General features: G+C 38.1%; 1 protein-coding gene across 1 annotated transcript in view; it reads left to right on the forward strand.

The window, feature by feature from the left end:
• Positions 1-19854, forward strand: part of SFMBT1 (Scm like with four mbt domains 1) — an 80375-nt gene that overhangs the window by 15574 nt on the left and 44947 nt on the right. Inside the window, exons 2-9 of the mRNA XM_053721206.1 lie at positions 9999-10106; positions 11114-11208; positions 11293-11533; positions 12632-12720; positions 12845-13085; positions 13851-13945; positions 15142-15243; positions 15422-15575. Coding sequence (XP_053577181.1) covers positions 10085-10106; positions 11114-11208; positions 11293-11533; positions 12632-12720; positions 12845-13085; positions 13851-13945; positions 15142-15243; positions 15422-15575 — 1039 coding nt within the window. The 5' untranslated portion in view covers positions 9999-10084. The remainder of the gene's footprint in view (positions 1-9998; positions 10107-11113; positions 11209-11292; positions 11534-12631; positions 12721-12844; positions 13086-13850; positions 13946-15141; positions 15244-15421; positions 15576-19854) is intronic.

Consider the following 19854-nt stretch of genomic DNA (forward strand, 5'->3'; position numbering starts at 1 on the left):
CAACATGCTAATAACTTTATTTGTGATGCCATCTTTGATATCATCAGGGTTGATGTCAGGTATATGTCTTTAGCTATTTTAGCTAGAAGAGCTTTATGGCTTAAAACTTGGAATGCTGATATGTCTTCTAAGTCAACTTTGCTTTCCCTTTCTTTCCAGGGTAATAAATTGTTTGGTTCACAGTTGGATTCTATTATTTCAACTGTTACTGGGGGGAAAGGAACTTTTTTACCACAGGATAAAAAATCTAAAGGTAAATTTAGGTCCGCTAATCGTTTTCGTTCCTTTCGTCATAATAAGGAACAAAAGCCTGATCCTTCCCCTACAGGAACGGTATCAGTTTGGAAACCATCTCAAGTCTGGAATAAATCCAAGCCCTTTAGAAAGCCAAAGCCAGCTCCCAAGTCCACATGAAGGTGCGGCCCTCATTCCAGCCCAGCTGGTAGGGGGCAGATTACGTTTTTTCATAGAAATTTGGATCAATTCGATTCACAATCTTTGGATTCAGAACATTGTTTCACAAGGGTACAGAATAGGCTTCAAGATAAGGCCTCCTGCAAGAAGATTTTTTCTTTCCCGTGTCCCAATAAATCCAGTGAAGGCTCAAGCATTTCTGAAATGTGTTTCAGATCTAGAGTTGGCTGGAGTAATTGTGCCAGTTCCAGTTCTGGAACAGGGGCTGGGGTTTTACTCAAATCTCTTCATTGTACCGAAGAAGGAGAATTCCTTCAGACCAGTTCTGGATTTAAAAATATTGAATCGTTATGTAAGGATACCAACATTCAAAATGGTAACTATAAGGACTATTCTGCCTTTTGTTCAGCAAGGGCATTATATGTCCACAATAGATTTACAAGATGCATATCTGCATATTCCGATTCATCCAGATCACTATCAGTTTCTGAGATTCTCTTTCCTAGACAAGCATTACCAGTTTGTGGCTCTGCCGTTTGGCCTAGCAACAGCTCCAAGGATTTTTACAAAGGTTCTCGGTGCCCTTCTATCTGTAATCAGAGAACAGAGTATTGTGGTATTTCCTTATTTGGACAATATCTTGGTACTTGCTCAGTCTTCACTTTTAGCAGAATCTCATACGAATCAACTTGTATCGTTTCTTCGAGAACATGGTTGGAGGATCAATTTACCAAAGAGTTTGTTGATTCCTCAGACAAAGGTAACCTTTTTAGGTTTCCAGATAGATTCAGTGTCCATGACTCTGTTGCTGACAGACAAAAGACGTCTGAAATTGGTTTCAGCTTGTCGAAACCTTCGGTCTCAATCATTCCCTTCGGTAGCCTTATGCATGGAAATTCTAGGTCTTATGACTGCTGCATCGGACGCGATCCCCTTTGCTCGTTTTCACATGCGACCTCTTCAGCTCTGTATGCTGAACCAGTGGTGCAGGGATTATACAAAGATATCGCAATTAATATCTTTAAAACCGATTGTTCGACACTCTCTGACGTGGTGGACAGACCACCATCGTTTAGTTCAGGGGGCTTCTTTTGTTCTTCCGACCTGGACTGTGATCTCAACAGATGCAAGTCTGACAGGTTGGGGAGCTGTATGGGGGTCTCTGACAGCACAAGGGGTTTGGGAATCTCAGGAGGCGAGATTACCAATCAACATTTTGGAACTCCGTGCGATTTTCAGAGCTCTTCAGTCGTGGCCTCTTCTAAAGAGAGAGTCATTCATTTGTTTTCAGATGGACAATGTCACAACCGTGGCATATGTCAATCATCAAGGAGGGACTCACAGTCCTCTGGCTATGAAAGAAGTATCTTGAATACTTGTATGGGCGGAATCCAGCTCCTGTCTAATTTCTGTGGTTCACATCCCAGGTATAGACAATTGGGAAGCGGATTATCTCAGTCGCCAGACATTACATCCGGGCGAGTGGTCTCTTCACCCAGAGGTATTTCTTCAGATTGTTCAAATGTGGGGACTTCCAGAAATAGATCTGATGGCTTCTCATATAAACAAGAAGCTTCCCAGGTATCTGTCCAGATCCAGGGATCCTCAGGCGGAAGCAGTGGATGCATTGTCACTTCCTTGGAAGTATCATCCTGCCTATATCTTTCCGCCTCTAGTTCTTCTTCCAAGAGTGATTTCCAAGATTCTAAAGGAGCAATCGTCTGTTCTGCTGGTAGCTCCAGCATGGCCTCACAGGTTTTGGTATGCGGATCTTGTCCGGATGGCTACTTGCCAACCGTGGACTCTTCCGTTAAGACCAGACCTTCTATCGCAAGGTCCTTTTTTCCATTAGGATCTCAAATCCTTAAATTTGAAGGTATGGAGATTGAACGCTTGATTCTCAGTCATAGAGGTTTCTCTGACTCCGTAATTAATACTATGTTACAGGCTCGTAAATCTGTATCTAGGAAGATATATTATAGAGTCTGGAAGACTTACATTTCTTGGTGTTCTTCTCATCATTTTTCTTGGCATTCTTTTAGAATTCCTAGAATTTTACAGTTTCTTCAGGATGGTTTGGATAAAGGTTTGTCTGCAAGTTCCTTGAAAGGACAAATCTCTGCTCTTTCTGTTCTTTTTCACAGAAAGATTGCTAATCTTCCTGATATTCATTGTTTTGTACAAGCTTTGGTTCGTATAAAACCTGTCATTAAGTCAATCTCTCCTCCTTGGAGTTTGAATTTGGTTCTAGGGGCTCTTCAAGCTCCTCCGTTTGAACCTATGCATTTGCTGGATATTAAATTACTTTCTTGGAAAGTTTTGTTTCTTTTGGCCATCTCTTCTGCTAGAAGAGTTTCTGAATTATCTGCTCTTTCTTGTGAGTCTCCTTTTCTGATTTTTCATCAGGATAAGGCGGTTTTGCGAACTTTATTTAAATTTTTACCTAAGGTTGTGAATTCTAACAACATTAGTAGAGAAATTGTAGTTCCTTCATTGTCTCCTAATCCTAAGAACTCTAAGGAAAGATTGTTGCATTCTTTGGATGTAGTTAGAGCTTTGAAATATTATGTTGAAGCTACTAAAGATTTCCGAAAGACTTCTAGTCTATTTGTTATCTTTTCTGGTTCTAGGAAAGGTCAAAAGGCTTCTGCCATTTCTTTGGCATCTTGGTTAAAGTCTTTGATTCATCATGCTTATGTTGAGTCGGGTAGAACTCCGCCTCAAAGGATTACAGCTCATTCGACTAGGTCAGTCTCCACTTCCTGGGCATTTAGGAATGAAGCTTCGGTTGATCAGATTTGCAAAGCAGCAACGTGGTCTTCTTTGCATACTTTTACTAAATTCTACCATTTTGATGTGTTTTCTTCTTCAGAAGCAGTCTTTGGTAGAAAAGTACTTCAGGCAGCTGTTTCAGTTTGATTCTTCTGTTGATATTTTCAGTTTTTTTCATTATAAGATTTAAACTTTGTTTTGGGTGTGGATTATTTTTCAGCGGAATTGGCTGTCTTTATTTTATCCCTCCCTCTCTAGTGACTCTTGCGTGGAAGATCCACATCTTGGGTATTCATTATCCCATACGTCACTAGCTCATGGACTCTTGCTAATTACATGAAAGAAAACATAATTTATGTAAGAACTTACCTGATAAATTCATTTCTTTCATATTAGCAAGAGTCCATGAGGCCCACCCTTTTTGTGGTGGTTATGATTTTTTGTATAAAGCACAATTATTCCAATTCCTTCTTTTTTATGCTTTCGCACTTTTTTTATCACCGCACTTCTTGGCTATTCGTTAAACTGATTTGTGGGTGTGGTGAGGGGTGTATTTATAGGCATTTTGAGGTTTGGGAAACTTTGCCCCTCCTGGTAGGAATGTATATCCCATACGTCACTAGCTCATGGACTCTTGCTAATATGAAAGAAATGAATTTATCAGGTAAGTTCTTACATAAATTATGTTATTTTGATATATATATATATAGATGTGTGTGTGTGTATGTATGTATGTATGTATATATATATATATATATATATATATATATGTGTGTGTGTGTGTGTGTGTATAAAATGTTACTTATTATTCCATATATTTGTACGACCAATATATACCTGAGAACATAACCATTTCATGCTTACATCAGTTTAAGTTTGTCCAATTTTATTCCCCCCCCCCCAAAAAAAAAAAAAAAATAATAATCAATTTTAAAGTAGTTTAGTTTAATGTACCAGTGAGAGAACATTTTTGTGTTTCATATAACATTAAAGGGAAATGAAACCCATACAATTTTAAACAACTTTCTAATTTATTTAATTCTCTTGGTATCCTTTCTTAAAGGAGCAGCAATGCACTATTGGGAGCTAGCTGAACAAATCAGGTGAGCCAATGACAAAAGGCATAGATGTGCAGCCACCAGTCAGCAGCCGGCTCCCAGTCATGCATTGCTGCTCCTGAGATTACCATAGATATGCTTTTCAACAAAGTATAACAAGATTACAAAGCAAATTAGATAACAGAAATAAATAAGAAAATTGTTTACAATTGCAGAGCTATCTGAATTGTGAAAGAAAATTTTAGGTGTCACGTCCCTTTAATGTTGTTGTTTTTGAGAATTTTTCTTTGTGAATGTTGACATGGTTTTTTTTGTTTTTCTTTTGTGTAACCTTTTAAACATTTGTCAGAAAAACTTGTGACAAAAGGTTCTGTGATGGAATTCATGAGTTTGTATATATGTCTTAAAGGGACAGATTACTAAAAAAAAATCTCCCCTTTAATTTGTTCCTAATGATCCACTTTACCCGCTGGAGTGTATTAAATTGTTTACAAGTATTTCCATTACCCTTATATTGGTATATACATTTTTTTATTTAGCCTGTGGTATCCCCACCCATCCTGAAAGTTTTTGGCCTCGAGGCCAAGCTGTGTTATTACAGCCAGTAGAAGAAATTACACTCCCAGTGGGTTATAGAAGAGATAAGGTAATACAATGTTAATTTTCCATTGTTCTCTCCAAGTATTGGTGATTGGTTTATGGACAGATATAAGATAAAGAAGCAGGTATATGTACACAATGTGATAAAGTAATGAGATCTACTTATACCTACAGATATAAGATAAAGCCACAAGTATATGTACACAATGTGATACAGTAATGAGATCTGATTATACCTACAGATATAAGATAAAGACACATGTATATGTACACAATGTGATACAGTAATGAGATCTGATTATACCTACAGATATAAGATAAAGACACATGTATATGTACACAATATAATAAAGTAATGAGATCTACTTATACCTACAGATATAAGATAAAGCCACAAGTATATGTACACAATGTGATACAGTAATGAGATCTGATTATACCTACAGATATAAGATAAAGCCACAAGTATATGTACACAATGTGATAAAGTAATGAGATCTGATTATACCTACAGATATAAGATAAAGACACATGTATATGTACACAGTGTGATAAAGTAATGAGATCTGATTATACCTACAGATATAAGATAAAGAAGCATGTATATGTACACAATGTGATACAGTAATGAGATCTGATTATACCTACAGATATAAGATAAAGCCACAAGTATATGTACACAATGTGATAAAGTAATGAGATCTGATTATACCTACAAGCTCAACCCATTTTATTAGGTTGTGGCTTCAAAATACAAAATCAGCTAATTCTTATACACAAATAAACCTTAAAAATCTCATACATTTAATAATCTGCAGCTGGTAAATAAAGTAATTGGAAAGCCATTAAGGGAAAAACAATTTTATAGTATACTATCCCTTTAAATTGGCTGGGATTTACATCCTACGGTATCACCCAGCTCACAACTGTAATTTTATGACTGTAGAAACAGCAGCGTTAAAAAAGAAAGTGAAAGGAATTCTAACAATCTGAAGGTAGCTACTTCCGTCCAATACACTGTGAATCACACAAATGTCTATTTAAAGTGATAGTAAATGTAACTGGTTCCCTAATAAGATCACAATTCTAAGTTTAAACGAAGTTTAACTGTTTAACTTTATTTTTCTAATTCCCTGCTCTGTTCACCCACTGTAAAAGACAAAAAAATTAATTCCTAAATAAAGCCTTTTTTACACTGTGCATGTGATCACATCTCCTTGCATAGTTCTAAAGCTTTATTTTTGTGGGTGCCGTAGGGCTAAACCGAGGATTGGTTAAAAGAAAAAAAGTCACATTTTGAAAAAAAAAAGTATTTTTACAGTAGGGGCCATATAGGAGGGTTAGAAGATGAGATATACAGTAAAAATTAAAGTTAAAGGGACATTAAACCCCCAAAAATTATTTCATGATTCAGATAGAGATATATAATATTTAAAAAGTTTCCAATTTTTTTCTATTATCACATTTATTTAATTCTCATGTTATTTTTTGTTAAAGAGATATCTAGATAGGTAGCGTGCACATGCATGAATCACTACAGGACAGGAAATAGTGCTGCCACCTAGTGCTCTTGCTAATGTGTAACATTGTTGCAAAACTGTTGTCATATAGTGCTGCAGTCACATGCACACTCCTGATCTTACGTCTGCTTTTCAACAAAAGATAACAAGAAAACAAAGAAAATATGATAATATAAGTAAAGATTTGAGATAATATTTGGAAACCAGTTACATTTACCATCGCTTTATGAAATTAGCCCAGTTACTGGAGAGCCCTTATATCTCTGGAAGCTATAGATAAGAAATGGTTAGTACAAGACTGGACCACTGGCTACTGAAAAAGGCAACAATGTAACATCTCCCCTTCTTACAAAATGCTTTATGTATTTATTTGTTTTTATTCCAAATCCCTATAATATTCCTGGACTGCATTTTGAGGAGCTTCCTTAAAGAGACAGTCTAGTCAAAAATAAACTTTCATGATTCAGATAGGGCATGTCATTTTAAACAACTTTCCAATTTACTTTTATCATCAAATTTGCTTGGTTCTCTTGGTATTCTTATTCGAAGGCTAAACCTAGGTGGGCTCATATGATAATTTCTAAGCACTTCAAAAGCCGCCTCTTATCTCAGTGCATTTGAACAGTTTTTCACAGCTAGACACTGCTACTTCCCATGTGCCATATAGATAACACTGTGCTCAATCCTGTGGATTTACCTAGGAGTCAGCACTGATTGGATAAAACGCAAGTCTGCCAAAATAACTGAAATAAGGAGGCAGTCTGCAGAAGCTTAGATACAAGGCAATCGCTTAGGTAAAAAGTATATTAATATAACTGAGATAAGGAGCAGTCTGCAGAGGGTTAGATACAGGGTACTCACAGAGGTAAAAAGTATATTAATATAACTGAGATAAGGGGCAGTCTGCAGAGGCTTAGATACAAGGCAATCGCTTAGGTAAAAAGTATATTAATATAACTAAGATAAGGAGCAGTCTGCAGAGGGTTAGATACAGGGTAATCACAGAGGTAAAAAGTAAATTAATATAACTGAGATAAGGAGCAGTCTGCAGAGGGTTAGATACAGGGTAATCACAGAGGTAAAAAGTATATTAATATAACTGAGATAAGGAGCAGTCTGCAGAGGCTTAGATACAGGGTAATCACAGAGGTAAAAAGTATATTAATAGAACAGTGTTTATGCAAAACTGGGGAACGATAAATAAAGGGATTATCTATCTTTTTAAACAATAACAATTCTGGAGTAGACTGTCCCTTTAATGAAAAGGAATGATATTGCCTTTAGTTTTTCTTGTTAAAAATGAATCTTATATGCTAAAGTTTTCTAAACAACAAATATTAAAAAAAAAAAGTTTGACAAAATAAGTTTTGTTTTGCTGATTATTAAGGGGTCATAATAGTAGAGAAAGGACATGCTCTTACTCATTAGAGTGTCATTTTAAGACTAGGGACCCTGCACCTCTTGTTCAGATATCCTGGAAATCGGCCTGTTAGTGTGCTCAGAGGACTGGATTTGAAAAGCATTGCATTAAAGCAGTATCTTTTGCTACTATTATGTCCTCTCATGGTGTGGGATATTGCATTTTGAGTTTAAGATTCCTAATCAGAGGTGTAACTAGAAACCACAGGGCCCATGTGCAAGAATCTAAGAAGCCTCCCTACCCCCCACCCAAAAAAAAAGAAGGTGAATTTGATACATATCATTTTTTTTTTAACACAGAAAAAAAATGTGAATCAGATTACGTCTGCAAAAGGAGGTACCCTGTGCCCACAGTCTGTGAGATGGTCTGACCCCCTATTACTGCATATAGTGACACTGTTTAACCCCCCACTGTAATCTGTCGGTGAGATGGCTGGCCTGACCCTCCCCTCCCCAGTACTTTATAAAGTGACCACAGTAGTCTGTGACATGGTCCAGCCCCCCTGTACTGTATATAGTGGTACTGTATAGACTGACACTGTTTACCCCCGCCCCCCCCCCCCATGCTGTAGTAACAAGGTCTGTAATTTTGCTTTTTCCACAAACATATATATACACACACACACACACACACACACACACACACACACACACACACACACACACATACATGCATAAATACACACACAGTCACAAACATACACACACACACACATACATGCATAACTACACACACAGTCACAAACATACACACACACACATACATACACACACACACACACACACACATACATGCATAAATACACACACAGTCACAAACATACACACACACACACACACATACATACACACACACACACATACATACATACATACACACACATGCATGCATAAATACACACACAGTCACAAACATACACACACATACATACACACACATACACAGTCACAAACATACACACACACACACACACACACACACAGTCACAAACATACACACACACACATACATGCATAAATACACACACAGTCACATACATACATACACACACACACACACACATATACATACATACACACACACACACATATACATACACACACACATACATACACACATACACACATATATACATACATACACACACACACACACACACATACATACATACATACATACACACATACAATAACACACAGAAACACTAACCCCTGTAGCAGGGGCGAAACTACAGGGGGTGCAGAGCACGCAGGTGCGACTGGGCCCCTGAGGGTGGGGGCCCAGCTTTTTTTTAGATTTTTTTTTTTTTTTTTAATAAAAAACTTTAACCTACCACTGCCTGCACTGATATCATGTGAGTGTGACATGACTACAGGGGTTAGTGTTTCTGTTTTACCCATTGGTGTTTATGTGTGTGTGTATGTATGTGACTTTGTGTGTATTTATGCATGTATGTGTGTGTGTATGTTTGTGGAACCAGCAAATTACAGACCTTGTTACTACAGCATGGGGGGGCAGGGGGTAAACAGTGTCACTATACAGTACCACTATATACAGTATTGGGGGATGGACCATGTCACTGACTACTGTGGTCACTTTATAAAGTACTGGGCGGGTAGGATCAGGCCAGCTATGTCACCGGCAGATTACAGACTGTGTCACTAACTTACTATATACAGTACTGGGGGGGTTAAATAGTGTCACTATATATATATATATATATATATATATATATATATATATATATATATATATACAGTAATAGAGGGGTCAGACGATCTCACAGACTGTGGGCACAGGGTACCTCCTTTTGCAGACATGCAATCTGATTCACATTTTTTTCTGTGTTAAATGTAAAAATTTTTTTTTTTTTATTAAATTCACCTTTTTTTGGAGGGGAGAGGGGTGGTGGGGGGGCCCCTTCTTAGATTCTTGCACCTGGGCCCTGTGGTTTCTAGTTACGCCTCTGCCCTGTAGTCAGAGACACTAGTGAAGCATCACGTCACACTCACATGATATCAGTGCAGGCAGTGGCAGGTCAATGTTTTTTATTTTAAAAAAATAAAAAATAATTTAAAAAAATATATATATATTTGAAGCAGGGCCCTCACCCTCAGGGGCCCGGTCACAATTGCAACCTCTGCACCCCCTGTAGTTCTGCCCCTGATTCCTTTATTGTATATACCAATTAAGATGGTTCTGTCTGTGTTTTAGCACTCAGGAGGTCGGGCCCCTCTCATTAACACGGATGCCACAGTGAAGCCGTATTTGCATTATAACGCCCAGGACGTTCTGCAGAAATGAATGAACCTAACCAAAAAGGTGAGATGAACCAGACCTATTAATGTATAGCAATACGGATAGTATAAGTAAAACTATCTTCATCAACTCTAATACTTGATTCTGATATTTAATGGTTGATTGGGGTAGATTGGTTTTGCAGTTATCGGAGAAAGCCAATTATGGACATATATGTAGCGGAGCTAGCCTTGAAACGTCAGCAAGTGTTTTTTTTAGTGTTAAATTACATGAAATAGGGGTAAAATAAATCCTGAACGTAGATTGCAAAGTTTTTTCATTACTCATACTAATCATTTTATATAAAATAAATCTCAGGATGTTTACTGTCCTTTTAAGTGATCATACAATGTATACTATAGGTGGCTCATTTACTGCCTTTAATGGGACATTAAACACTAAATCATGTCATGCACCTCCCTTTAATTATGGGGGCTGCCATTTTGGAACCTAGATTACACTGTGGGTATCTGAAGGAGAGTTACTGCACATGTGCAAACACATCAGCACTGGAAGGTAGTTAAAACTAGATTTCAACATGGCGGCACTTATGGCTAGAGGGGGGAGGGCAATAGCCTTTATACTTTGCTTTAAAATGTAGTTAGTGTTTATATTAATGTCCCTTTAAAGAGATATTAAAGGGTCACTACACTTAAACTTTCAGGATTCAGCTAGACCACACAGTTTTAAACAACTTTTCCAATTTACGCTCATTATCGGTTTGTTCTCTTGTGTCTTTATACACAAAGTCTGAGTCACCAGCTCCTACTGAGCATGTGCAAAGGATCACAGTGTATATGTAAATGAGTCTGTAATTGGCTGATGGCTGTCACATGACACAATGGGCAGGGAAATGAAGCAATCTCTGAAATTTCTCAGAATTTCTCAATAAACAATTCTGAAATTTCTCAGAATTTCTCAATAAACTATTGATAGTTTGAAATCCAGAGTAAGTTCTATTGCATTGTCTTTTTTTATTGTGTACTTGTGGATTATGCACTTAATGGTCTGTATTTAACTGTTTGCCTAAGATGCTGATTGTGGAATGGAAGATACAGAATTTAGTTGGGAAGAATATTTAGAGGAGACCGGAAGTACTGCAGCTCCTCACTGCTTCTTTAAACATGTGAGTCTCTTCATTTGTATATTACAAAACTAGATTGATCTATTGCAGGGGGGTTTAAGTCACTTACCTTTTTGCCCCTGACAGGTGGATACCTCCTTAAAGAATGGCTTGTCCCCAGGGATGAAACTGGAGGTGCCCCTCAGGACAGACCCTCAGTCGTATTGGGTTGCCAGTATAATCACCACATGTGGGCAGCTGCTGCTCTTGCGGTATGCTGGCTGCGGGGAGGACCGATCTGCAGACTTCTGGTGCGACATTGTGACCTCTGACCTCCACCCTATTGGCTGGGCCCTACAGAACAAAAAGACCCTGAGACCTCCAGATGGTAACTAGCTCTGGTTATGCTGGTGTGCATGCTGTGTCTACTAGTGAGTATGTGCTGTGCGCTAGTGTGCGTGCTCTGTCTGCTAGTGAGTATGTGTTGTATGCTAGTGTGCACTCTGTATGCTAGTAAGTATGTGTTGTATGCTAGTGTGCATGCTGTGTCTGCTAGTGAGTATGTGCTGTGCGCTAGTGTGCGTGCTCTGTCTGCTAGTGAGTATGTGTTGTATGCTAGTGTGCACTCTGTATGCTAGTAAGTATGTGTTGTATGCTAGTGTGCATGCTGTGTCTGCTAGTGAGTATGTGCTGTGCGCTAGCGTGTGTGCTCTTTCTGCTAGTGATTATGAGTTGTGCGCTAGTGTGCATGCTGTGTCTGCTAGTCAGTATGTGTTGTGCGCTAGTGTGCACGCTCTGTCTGCTAGTGAGTATGTGCTCTATGCTAGTGTGCACGCTCTGTCTGCTAGTGAGTATGTGTTGTATGCTAGTGTGCACGCTCTGTCTGCTAGTGAGTATGTTTTGTGCGCTAGTGTGCATGCTTTGTATGCTAGTGTGCATGCTCTGTCTGCTAGTGAGTATGTGTTGTATGCTAGTGTGCATGCTGTGTCTGTGTCTGCTAGTGAGTATGTGTTGTATGCTAGTGTGCATGCTTTGTATGCTAGTGAGTATGTGTTGTATGCTAGTGTGCATGCTGTGTCTGCTAGTGAGTATGTGTTGTGCGCTAGTGTGCACGCTCTGTCTGCTAGTGAGAATGTGTTGTATGCTAGTGTGCATGCTGTGTCTGTGTCTGCTAGTGAGTATGTGTTGTATGCTAGTTTGCTTGCTCTGTCTTGATTATACCCAGGATGTAACTATTAAAGTAATGGCTCGTGGGCATTCATTCAGGGGTCGGCAATGTATATACAACTGCGGCACTAGAAATCAGGCCAAAGCATAGTCCAAGTTAGGCAGAAAATGGCAACTTTCTAGTAACAGTAAAGACTCCAAAGGCAAAGGAGGGTCACAGAAGATGTGAAGGTCAGATGTGAATTCAGCAGATAAGGATTAGGTAGAGGTTGAGATATCTCATTCAGTACCTACATTTGCTATATCTTGTGCTCTGCAGGTATAAGAGAGAAGCTGCAGAACTGGAAGGAATTTTTGGACGAGACACTCACTGGAGCATACTGTGCACCTGCTCATCTCTTGGAGGGTGTAAGCATCACTGATTTAATGTATCTTCATAAGAATATGCTTCAGTCGCCACCACTTACTGTCCTATATCCCCTATAAAAGTTTATTTTGTGTCTGAGACTTACAGGTGTCTGTCTCTCTGCAGCCTCACCGGGGAACAGACCCCCTGGACCTTTTTGAAGCTGAGTCCAGGATGGAGTTGCAGGACTCCCAGGATTTCCTGGGTTCCTGGCCAGTCAGGGTATTAGACAACATTGGAGGCAGACTCCAGCTGCAGTATGAGGGGGCAGCAGATTCACCAAGTGTGTGGTTGTTCTACCTTCACCCGCTCCTTCACCAGATAGGCTGGGCAACTCAGCAGGGCTATGCAATGCGGCCCCCTGCAGGTAACGAACATTAGTAACAATAGGATATCTATTAAAAATTTATAATGGAAATGCTTATTCTGAGTATTGAAATCCAGTGTTGAGTAAAGTCTTATCTTTGATTACGGTATCAAACAAAAACCCATTGGATATCTGTTATTCATATCGGACGATGTCATTGTATTATTTTTTTTCTCTCTCATGTTCTCTAAAATTGTATTTGACTTTTATGACGGTTTTAACATTCCTAAGGTGCCAGTCTAGATTTTAAACCTTAGGAAGTACACAACCATTGCCAGATCTACACAACCATTACCAAATCTACACAACGACACAACCATTACCAGATCTACATAACCATTACCAGATCTACACAACCATTACCAAATCTACACAACCATTACCAAATCTACACAACCATTACCAGATGTACACAACCATTACCAAATCTACACAACCATTACCAAATATACACAACCATTACCAGATGTACACAACCATTACCAGATGTACACAACCATTTACCAGATGTACACAACCATTTACCAGATGTACACAACCATTTACCAGATGTACACAACCATTACCAGATGTACACAACCATTACCAGATGTACACAACCATTACCAGATCTACACAACCATTTACCAGATCTACACAACCATTACCAGATCTACACAACCATTTACCAGATCTACACAACCATTACCAGATCTAGTGCCATGGTTCTAGAGGGTTTGAACAGAGAGTATGTTTAGGATTTACAGCAGTGTTACTATGTTTCAGCAATAAGGCCCCTGAGGAGCGACGACAAGTGGCAAGAGATCATGACCAAATGTGAAAAGGACCCTGCGAAATGTGTACCTGCTGACTTTTTCCAGGTTAGATAAAAAAAAAAAAACTTATACATATTATAAACCAAAATTTATACCTTTTTGAACGTGTTTCAGATTCCTATTCATAAATATCTATTAAACAATATTTTTTAGCAATAAGATGAGTTTTTGGCCCCAAACCTCAAGGGGATATTCCTCTGAAAAAAGAAAATTATCATATTCTTTCAAGCATTTATTAGAATAATATTGTCCCATGCATATTATGTGCTTAACCCCTGCAGGCAGAATAGAGGGTTACAGAACTAAAATGTGCCTGTTATGTATATAGAAAGTAAAAGCTTTTTATATTTGATGCTAAAATAACAGGACATTAATCTTTGTGTCTAACTAATAATTCAGTATATATTGCTCACTGGCTGATAAGATTGCTGTGTAATGCTTGTCAAAATATATTTTGTATTCAGAAACATTTTGAGTACAATGTCCCTTTAAACACATAATGAAAGTTCTGCTTGGGAGTTCCACATTGCAGCTGTTGAGCAGGAAGATTACCAGTGATTGGCTATTTGTATAGTCGCTCTGCATTGGCTCACTGGCTGTGTCCTACTGTGTTACGTCTCCAGAATGTCCCTTTTGCATTAAAAATATGATTTTTTTTTTTTTGTCATTTTCTGATTCCCCCACTAATTCCCTGAATTTCCTTTATGTTGTTGCTGTATTAATTACCTCAACTCGGTATGTAATGGACCTTTCTGTCACCTTCAGACTGCATGGGACCAACAACTGTCTATACTATAAAAAAACACACAAGGTTTTGGCTATACCTTGCTAATTTGTACTGCTAAAGAAGCAGCCCACAGGGTAGAAATAGAATTATAGTATCAGTATATTTTATATCCCAATTTAATAACCTGTTCAATAAGTGTATAATATCTTTCTACCTTATCTTATTTGTACCATTTCATTTAGGAAAAACATAAAGCTCTGTACATAGGATACCTGTGCTTGTTTCCTCTGCAAATTACTTTTTAATCCTGCCCCCCTGGATCTGTTTAAGAAGTATATTATATCTTTCTACCTTATCTTATTTGTACCATTTTATTTAGGAAAAATATATAGCTCTGTACACAGGATGTCTGTGCTTGTTTCCTCTGCAAATTACTTTTTAATCCCGCCCCCCAGGATCTCAGAGTTTATTTGTTTAGGGATTTAAAACATTATTATGTCACGCTGTGTTACAGGAGCAACCACATATACCCTCTCATTCCTTCACACTGGGCCTAAAGATGGAAGTTGTGGATCCAACTGACCAATCTGCCATTGTCCCAGCTACTGTCACTAAGGTAACAAGTAAATCATCTATTATATACTGGCTGGAAGATTTCTGTGTTGATTAATATACCCTGTATTGTTCTAAATATACTTACGGTCAGTTTGTGTAACTGTGAAAAAAGCTGATCAAGAGTGCGCAGATTTAAATTGTCCTTATGGTAGTCCCAGTAATCTCTATATCGCTGCTAGGTCCTCAGTGATAAGTTCTTCCTGCTAGAACTGGATGACCTACGACCTGAGGATTCCAAGACACACAAGTCCCTGGTTTGTCACAGAAACAGCCCAGGGATCTTCCCTGCCCGCTGGAGTCAGACGATGGGTCTGAGCGTGCGCCCCCCAGAAGGTAAAAGGTCACAGTGTGTTAGTAAGATTCACAATGACTGGAGTGAGGAGGCCGAGTATCCAGTTCTAGGGAAGGCAAACGCCTCTGAGGAGCTCAGGAATTGTTGTTGCTTGTAACGATGAACGTAATGGGTCCGGTTGAATTTTGGGAAAAGGAAATGGTTGCAAACGAGAATGCTTGTCATAGGGTCAGTGCAGTTTGTAGTTTTACTATGTGTATGTGCAGTTTTCATATTAATCTTTTATAAGACTTTTTGTCAAAACGAACTTAAAAAATAATAATATATGAGCACGACGTGCATCCGAGATCAAAACACCACACCAGACGAGAAAGTTAGTGGTGGGTGGTATGATGCAAATTAAAGGGACATAAAACCCAAGAATTTTCTTTCATGAGTCAGATAGAACATGTAGTTTTAAACAACTTTCCAATTTACTACTATCTAATTTGCTTCCTTTTCTTAGTATCCTTTGGTTAAAAACATACCTAGGTAGGCTCATGAGCTGGGATCTAGCTGCTGATTGGGTGCTGCACATATATACCTCTTACCAATTTATTATATACACACATAGAGTATATACAGTGTTCTTCACAGGAAAATACCCTGCTCATAGAACTGGCGACAGCATCATGTATTGCGTTCACGTTTACTTCATTTGCATCTTACCAGCCACCGCTAACTTCCTCGGCTGGTGTGGTGTTTTGATCTCTGGTGCACGTCATGCACAGCATATCTGCGTATGTCTCTGAAATGCTAATAACTATTTGTAGAAACATTTTTTCTAATAGAAATATATAAAAAAAATACTTCTATTCAAAGCTGAAATGCACTTATGTACATTTGGATTTTACCATTTTATATGCCTAACACAAGTATAGCCTATAATAATAGTTACACAAATAAGTGTTTTTCACCTAATCATCCATAAGAGGGCGCCAGTTCCTCATATATAATGGTAAATTCCAGCCCTTTAGTAAGAAAAGCTTATCGTAACGGTCTCATTGGCTGTAATGCTTTTGTAGAAAACCTAATTAGGGAAGATTAGAATGAAATAAACTGATATACGGTCACTGCTACAAAACAATACAAACAGAAGATACAAATAAAAATGAGATTTATTATTCTTTAAGTTAAAGGGACCTGAAACGCCAAATTTTACTCTTATTAAGATAAAACAGCCATTTTAAACAACTTTCCAAATTACTTCTGTCATCTAATTTACCTTGTTTTCTTGCTACCCTTTGTTGAAAAGCATACCTAGTAGGTAAGCTCATGAGTTGTTTGAAATAGTTTGTTTTATCTGAATCATGTCCCTTTAACTTTAATTATAGGATCAATTCAAGTCTTTTCCAACAGGAATGGGCTTTTATTTGTATTTATTTGTTTATCATAATTCAGATAAAAAATACAATTTTAAGCTTTCCAATTTACTTCTATTATCAATTTTGCTTCATTCTCATCATATCCTTTATTGAAGGAGCAGCATTGCACTACTGGGAGCTAGCTGAACATATCTGTAAACCAATGACAATAGGCATAAATGTGCATACACCAATCAGCATCTAGCTCCCAGCTCCTGGGTATGCTTTTCAACAAAGGTTACCAAAAGAACTAAACAAATTAGATTGTAAAGTTGTTAAAATTTTCATGCGCTAACTGAATCATGAAAGAAAAATGTTGGGTTTCATATCCTTCTAACATTAAACAATAATTACAAAATAAAATATTTTGAAAAAATGCTAAAGAAAACTTTGTTTTTGTGATTCAGATAGAGCGTGCAATTTTAAGCAACTTTCTAATTCACTCCTATTATCAAATTCTTTTCATTCTCTTGGTATCTTTATTTGAAATGCAAGAATGTAAGTTTAGATGCCGGCCCATTTTTGGTGAACATGCTTTCCATGGTTCTGAACCAAAAATATAGCTTAGATGCCTTCTTTTTCAAATAAAGATAGCAAGAGAACGAAGAAAAATTGATGCTAGGAATACATTAAAAAGTTGCTTAAAATTGCTGCTCTATCTGAATCACGAAAGAAAAAATTTGGGTTCAGTGTCCCTTTAACGTAAATCGGGGAACTGGCTGCTCGAAGACCATATGCGGCCGTCCTCTGCCCCTGGGGAAAAAGCAAAATGTGGATTTTATGGCCCTTAAAAAAAAAAGAAGAGAGGGCCACAAGGTTTCTTGAGCAATAGCACCCCCTGTGGTTATGTCAGACACAGTGAATGCGCAAGTGCCTGGTGAGTGATCTCGCCACCTCTGAGGCGCTGTAAAACAAGCTATTTCGACTTCTTGAAGGACATAAAACCTTTATTTTGTTTTGTTTCATGATTCAAATAGAATATACAGTTATACACCACTTTGCAATTTACTTCTATTACTACATTTTCTTAGTTCTCTTGTTATCCTTTGTTGAAAGGCAGGGACGTAAACTCAAGAGTGTGCATGTGACTGTAGTACTATGTGGCAGCGGTTTTGCAGTAATGTTATACATTAGCAAGAGCACTAGAGGGCAGCACTATTTCCTGTCATGTAGTACTAATGTTATACATTAGCAAGAGCACTCGATGGCAGCGCTATTTCCTGTCATGTAGTACTAATGTTATACATTAGCAAGAGCACTCGATGGCAGCACTATTTCCTGTAATGTAGTACTAATGTTATACATTAGCAAGAGCACTAGATGGCAGCACTATTTCCTGTCATGTAGTACTAATGTTATACATTAGCAAGAGCACTAGATGGCAGCACTATTTCCTGTCATGTAGTACTAATGTTATACATTAGCAAGAGCACTCGATTGCAGCACTATTTCCTGTAATGTAGTACTAATGTTATACATTAGCAAGAGCACTCGATGGCAGCACTATTTCCTGTAATGTAGTACTAATGTTATACATTAGCAAGAGCACTCGATGGCAGCACTATTTCCTGTCATGTAGTACTAATGTTATACATTAGCAAGAGCACTAGATGGCAGCACTATTTCCTGTCATGTAGTACTAATGTTATACATTAGCAAGAGCACTAGATGGCAGCACTATTTCCTGTCATGTAGTACTAATGTTATACATTAGCAAGAGCACTAGATGGCAGCACTATTTCCTGTCATGTATTACTAATGTTATACATTACCAAGAGCACTAGATGGCAGCACTATTTCCTGTCATGTAGTACTAATGTTATACATTAGCAAGAGCACTAGATGGCAGCGCTATTTCCTGTCATGTAGTACTAATTTTATACATTAGCAAGAGCACTAGATGGCAGCACTATTTCCTGTCATGTAGTACTAATGTTATACATTAGCAAGAGCACTAGATGGCAGCACTATTTCCTGTCATGTAGTACTAATGTTATACATTAGCAAGAGCACTAGATGGCAACACTATTTCCTGTCATGTAGTACTAATATTATGTTATACATTAGCAAGAGCACTAGATGGCAGCACTATTTCCTGTCATGTAGTACTAATGTTATACATTAGCAAGAGCACTAGAGGGCAGCACTATTTCCTGTCATGTAGTACTAATGTTATACATTAGCAAGAGCACTAGATGGCAGCACTATTTCCTGTCATGTAGTACTAATGTTATACATTAGCAAGAGCACTAGATGGCAGCACTATTCCCTGTCATGTAGTACTAATGTTATACATTAGGAGCACTAGATGGCAGCACTATTCCCTGTCATGTAGTACTAATGTTATACATTAGCAAGAGCACTAGATGGCAGCACTATTTCCTGTCATGTAGTACTAATGTTATACATTAGCAAGAGCACTAGATGGCAGCACTATTTCCTGTCATGTAGTACTAATGTTATACATTAGCAGGAGCACTAGATGGCAGCACTATTTCCTGTCATGTAGTACTAATGTTATACATTAGCAAGAGCGCTAGACTGCAGCACTATTTCATGTCATGTAGTACTAATGTTATACATTAGCAAGAGCACTAGATGGCAGAATTATTCCCTGTCATGTAGTACTAATGTTAAACATTAGCAAGAGCACTAGACTGCAGCACTATTTCCTGTCATGCAGTACTAATGTTATACATTAGCAAGAGCACTAGATGTCAGCACTATTTCCTGTCATGTAGTACTTTTGTTATACATTAGCAAGAGCACTAGATGGCAGCACTATTTCCTGTCATGTAGTACTAATGTTATACATAAGCAACAGCACTAGATGGCAGCACTATTTCTTTCATGTAATTGGCAAGAGTCCATGAGCTAGTGACATGGGATATACAATCCTACCAGGAGGGGCAAAGTT

The sequence above is a fragment of the Bombina bombina genome, chromosome 7, assembly GCF_027579735.1.
Source record: "Bombina bombina isolate aBomBom1 chromosome 7, aBomBom1.pri, whole genome shotgun sequence".
NCBI lineage: Eukaryota > Metazoa > Chordata > Amphibia > Anura > Bombinatoridae > Bombina > Bombina bombina.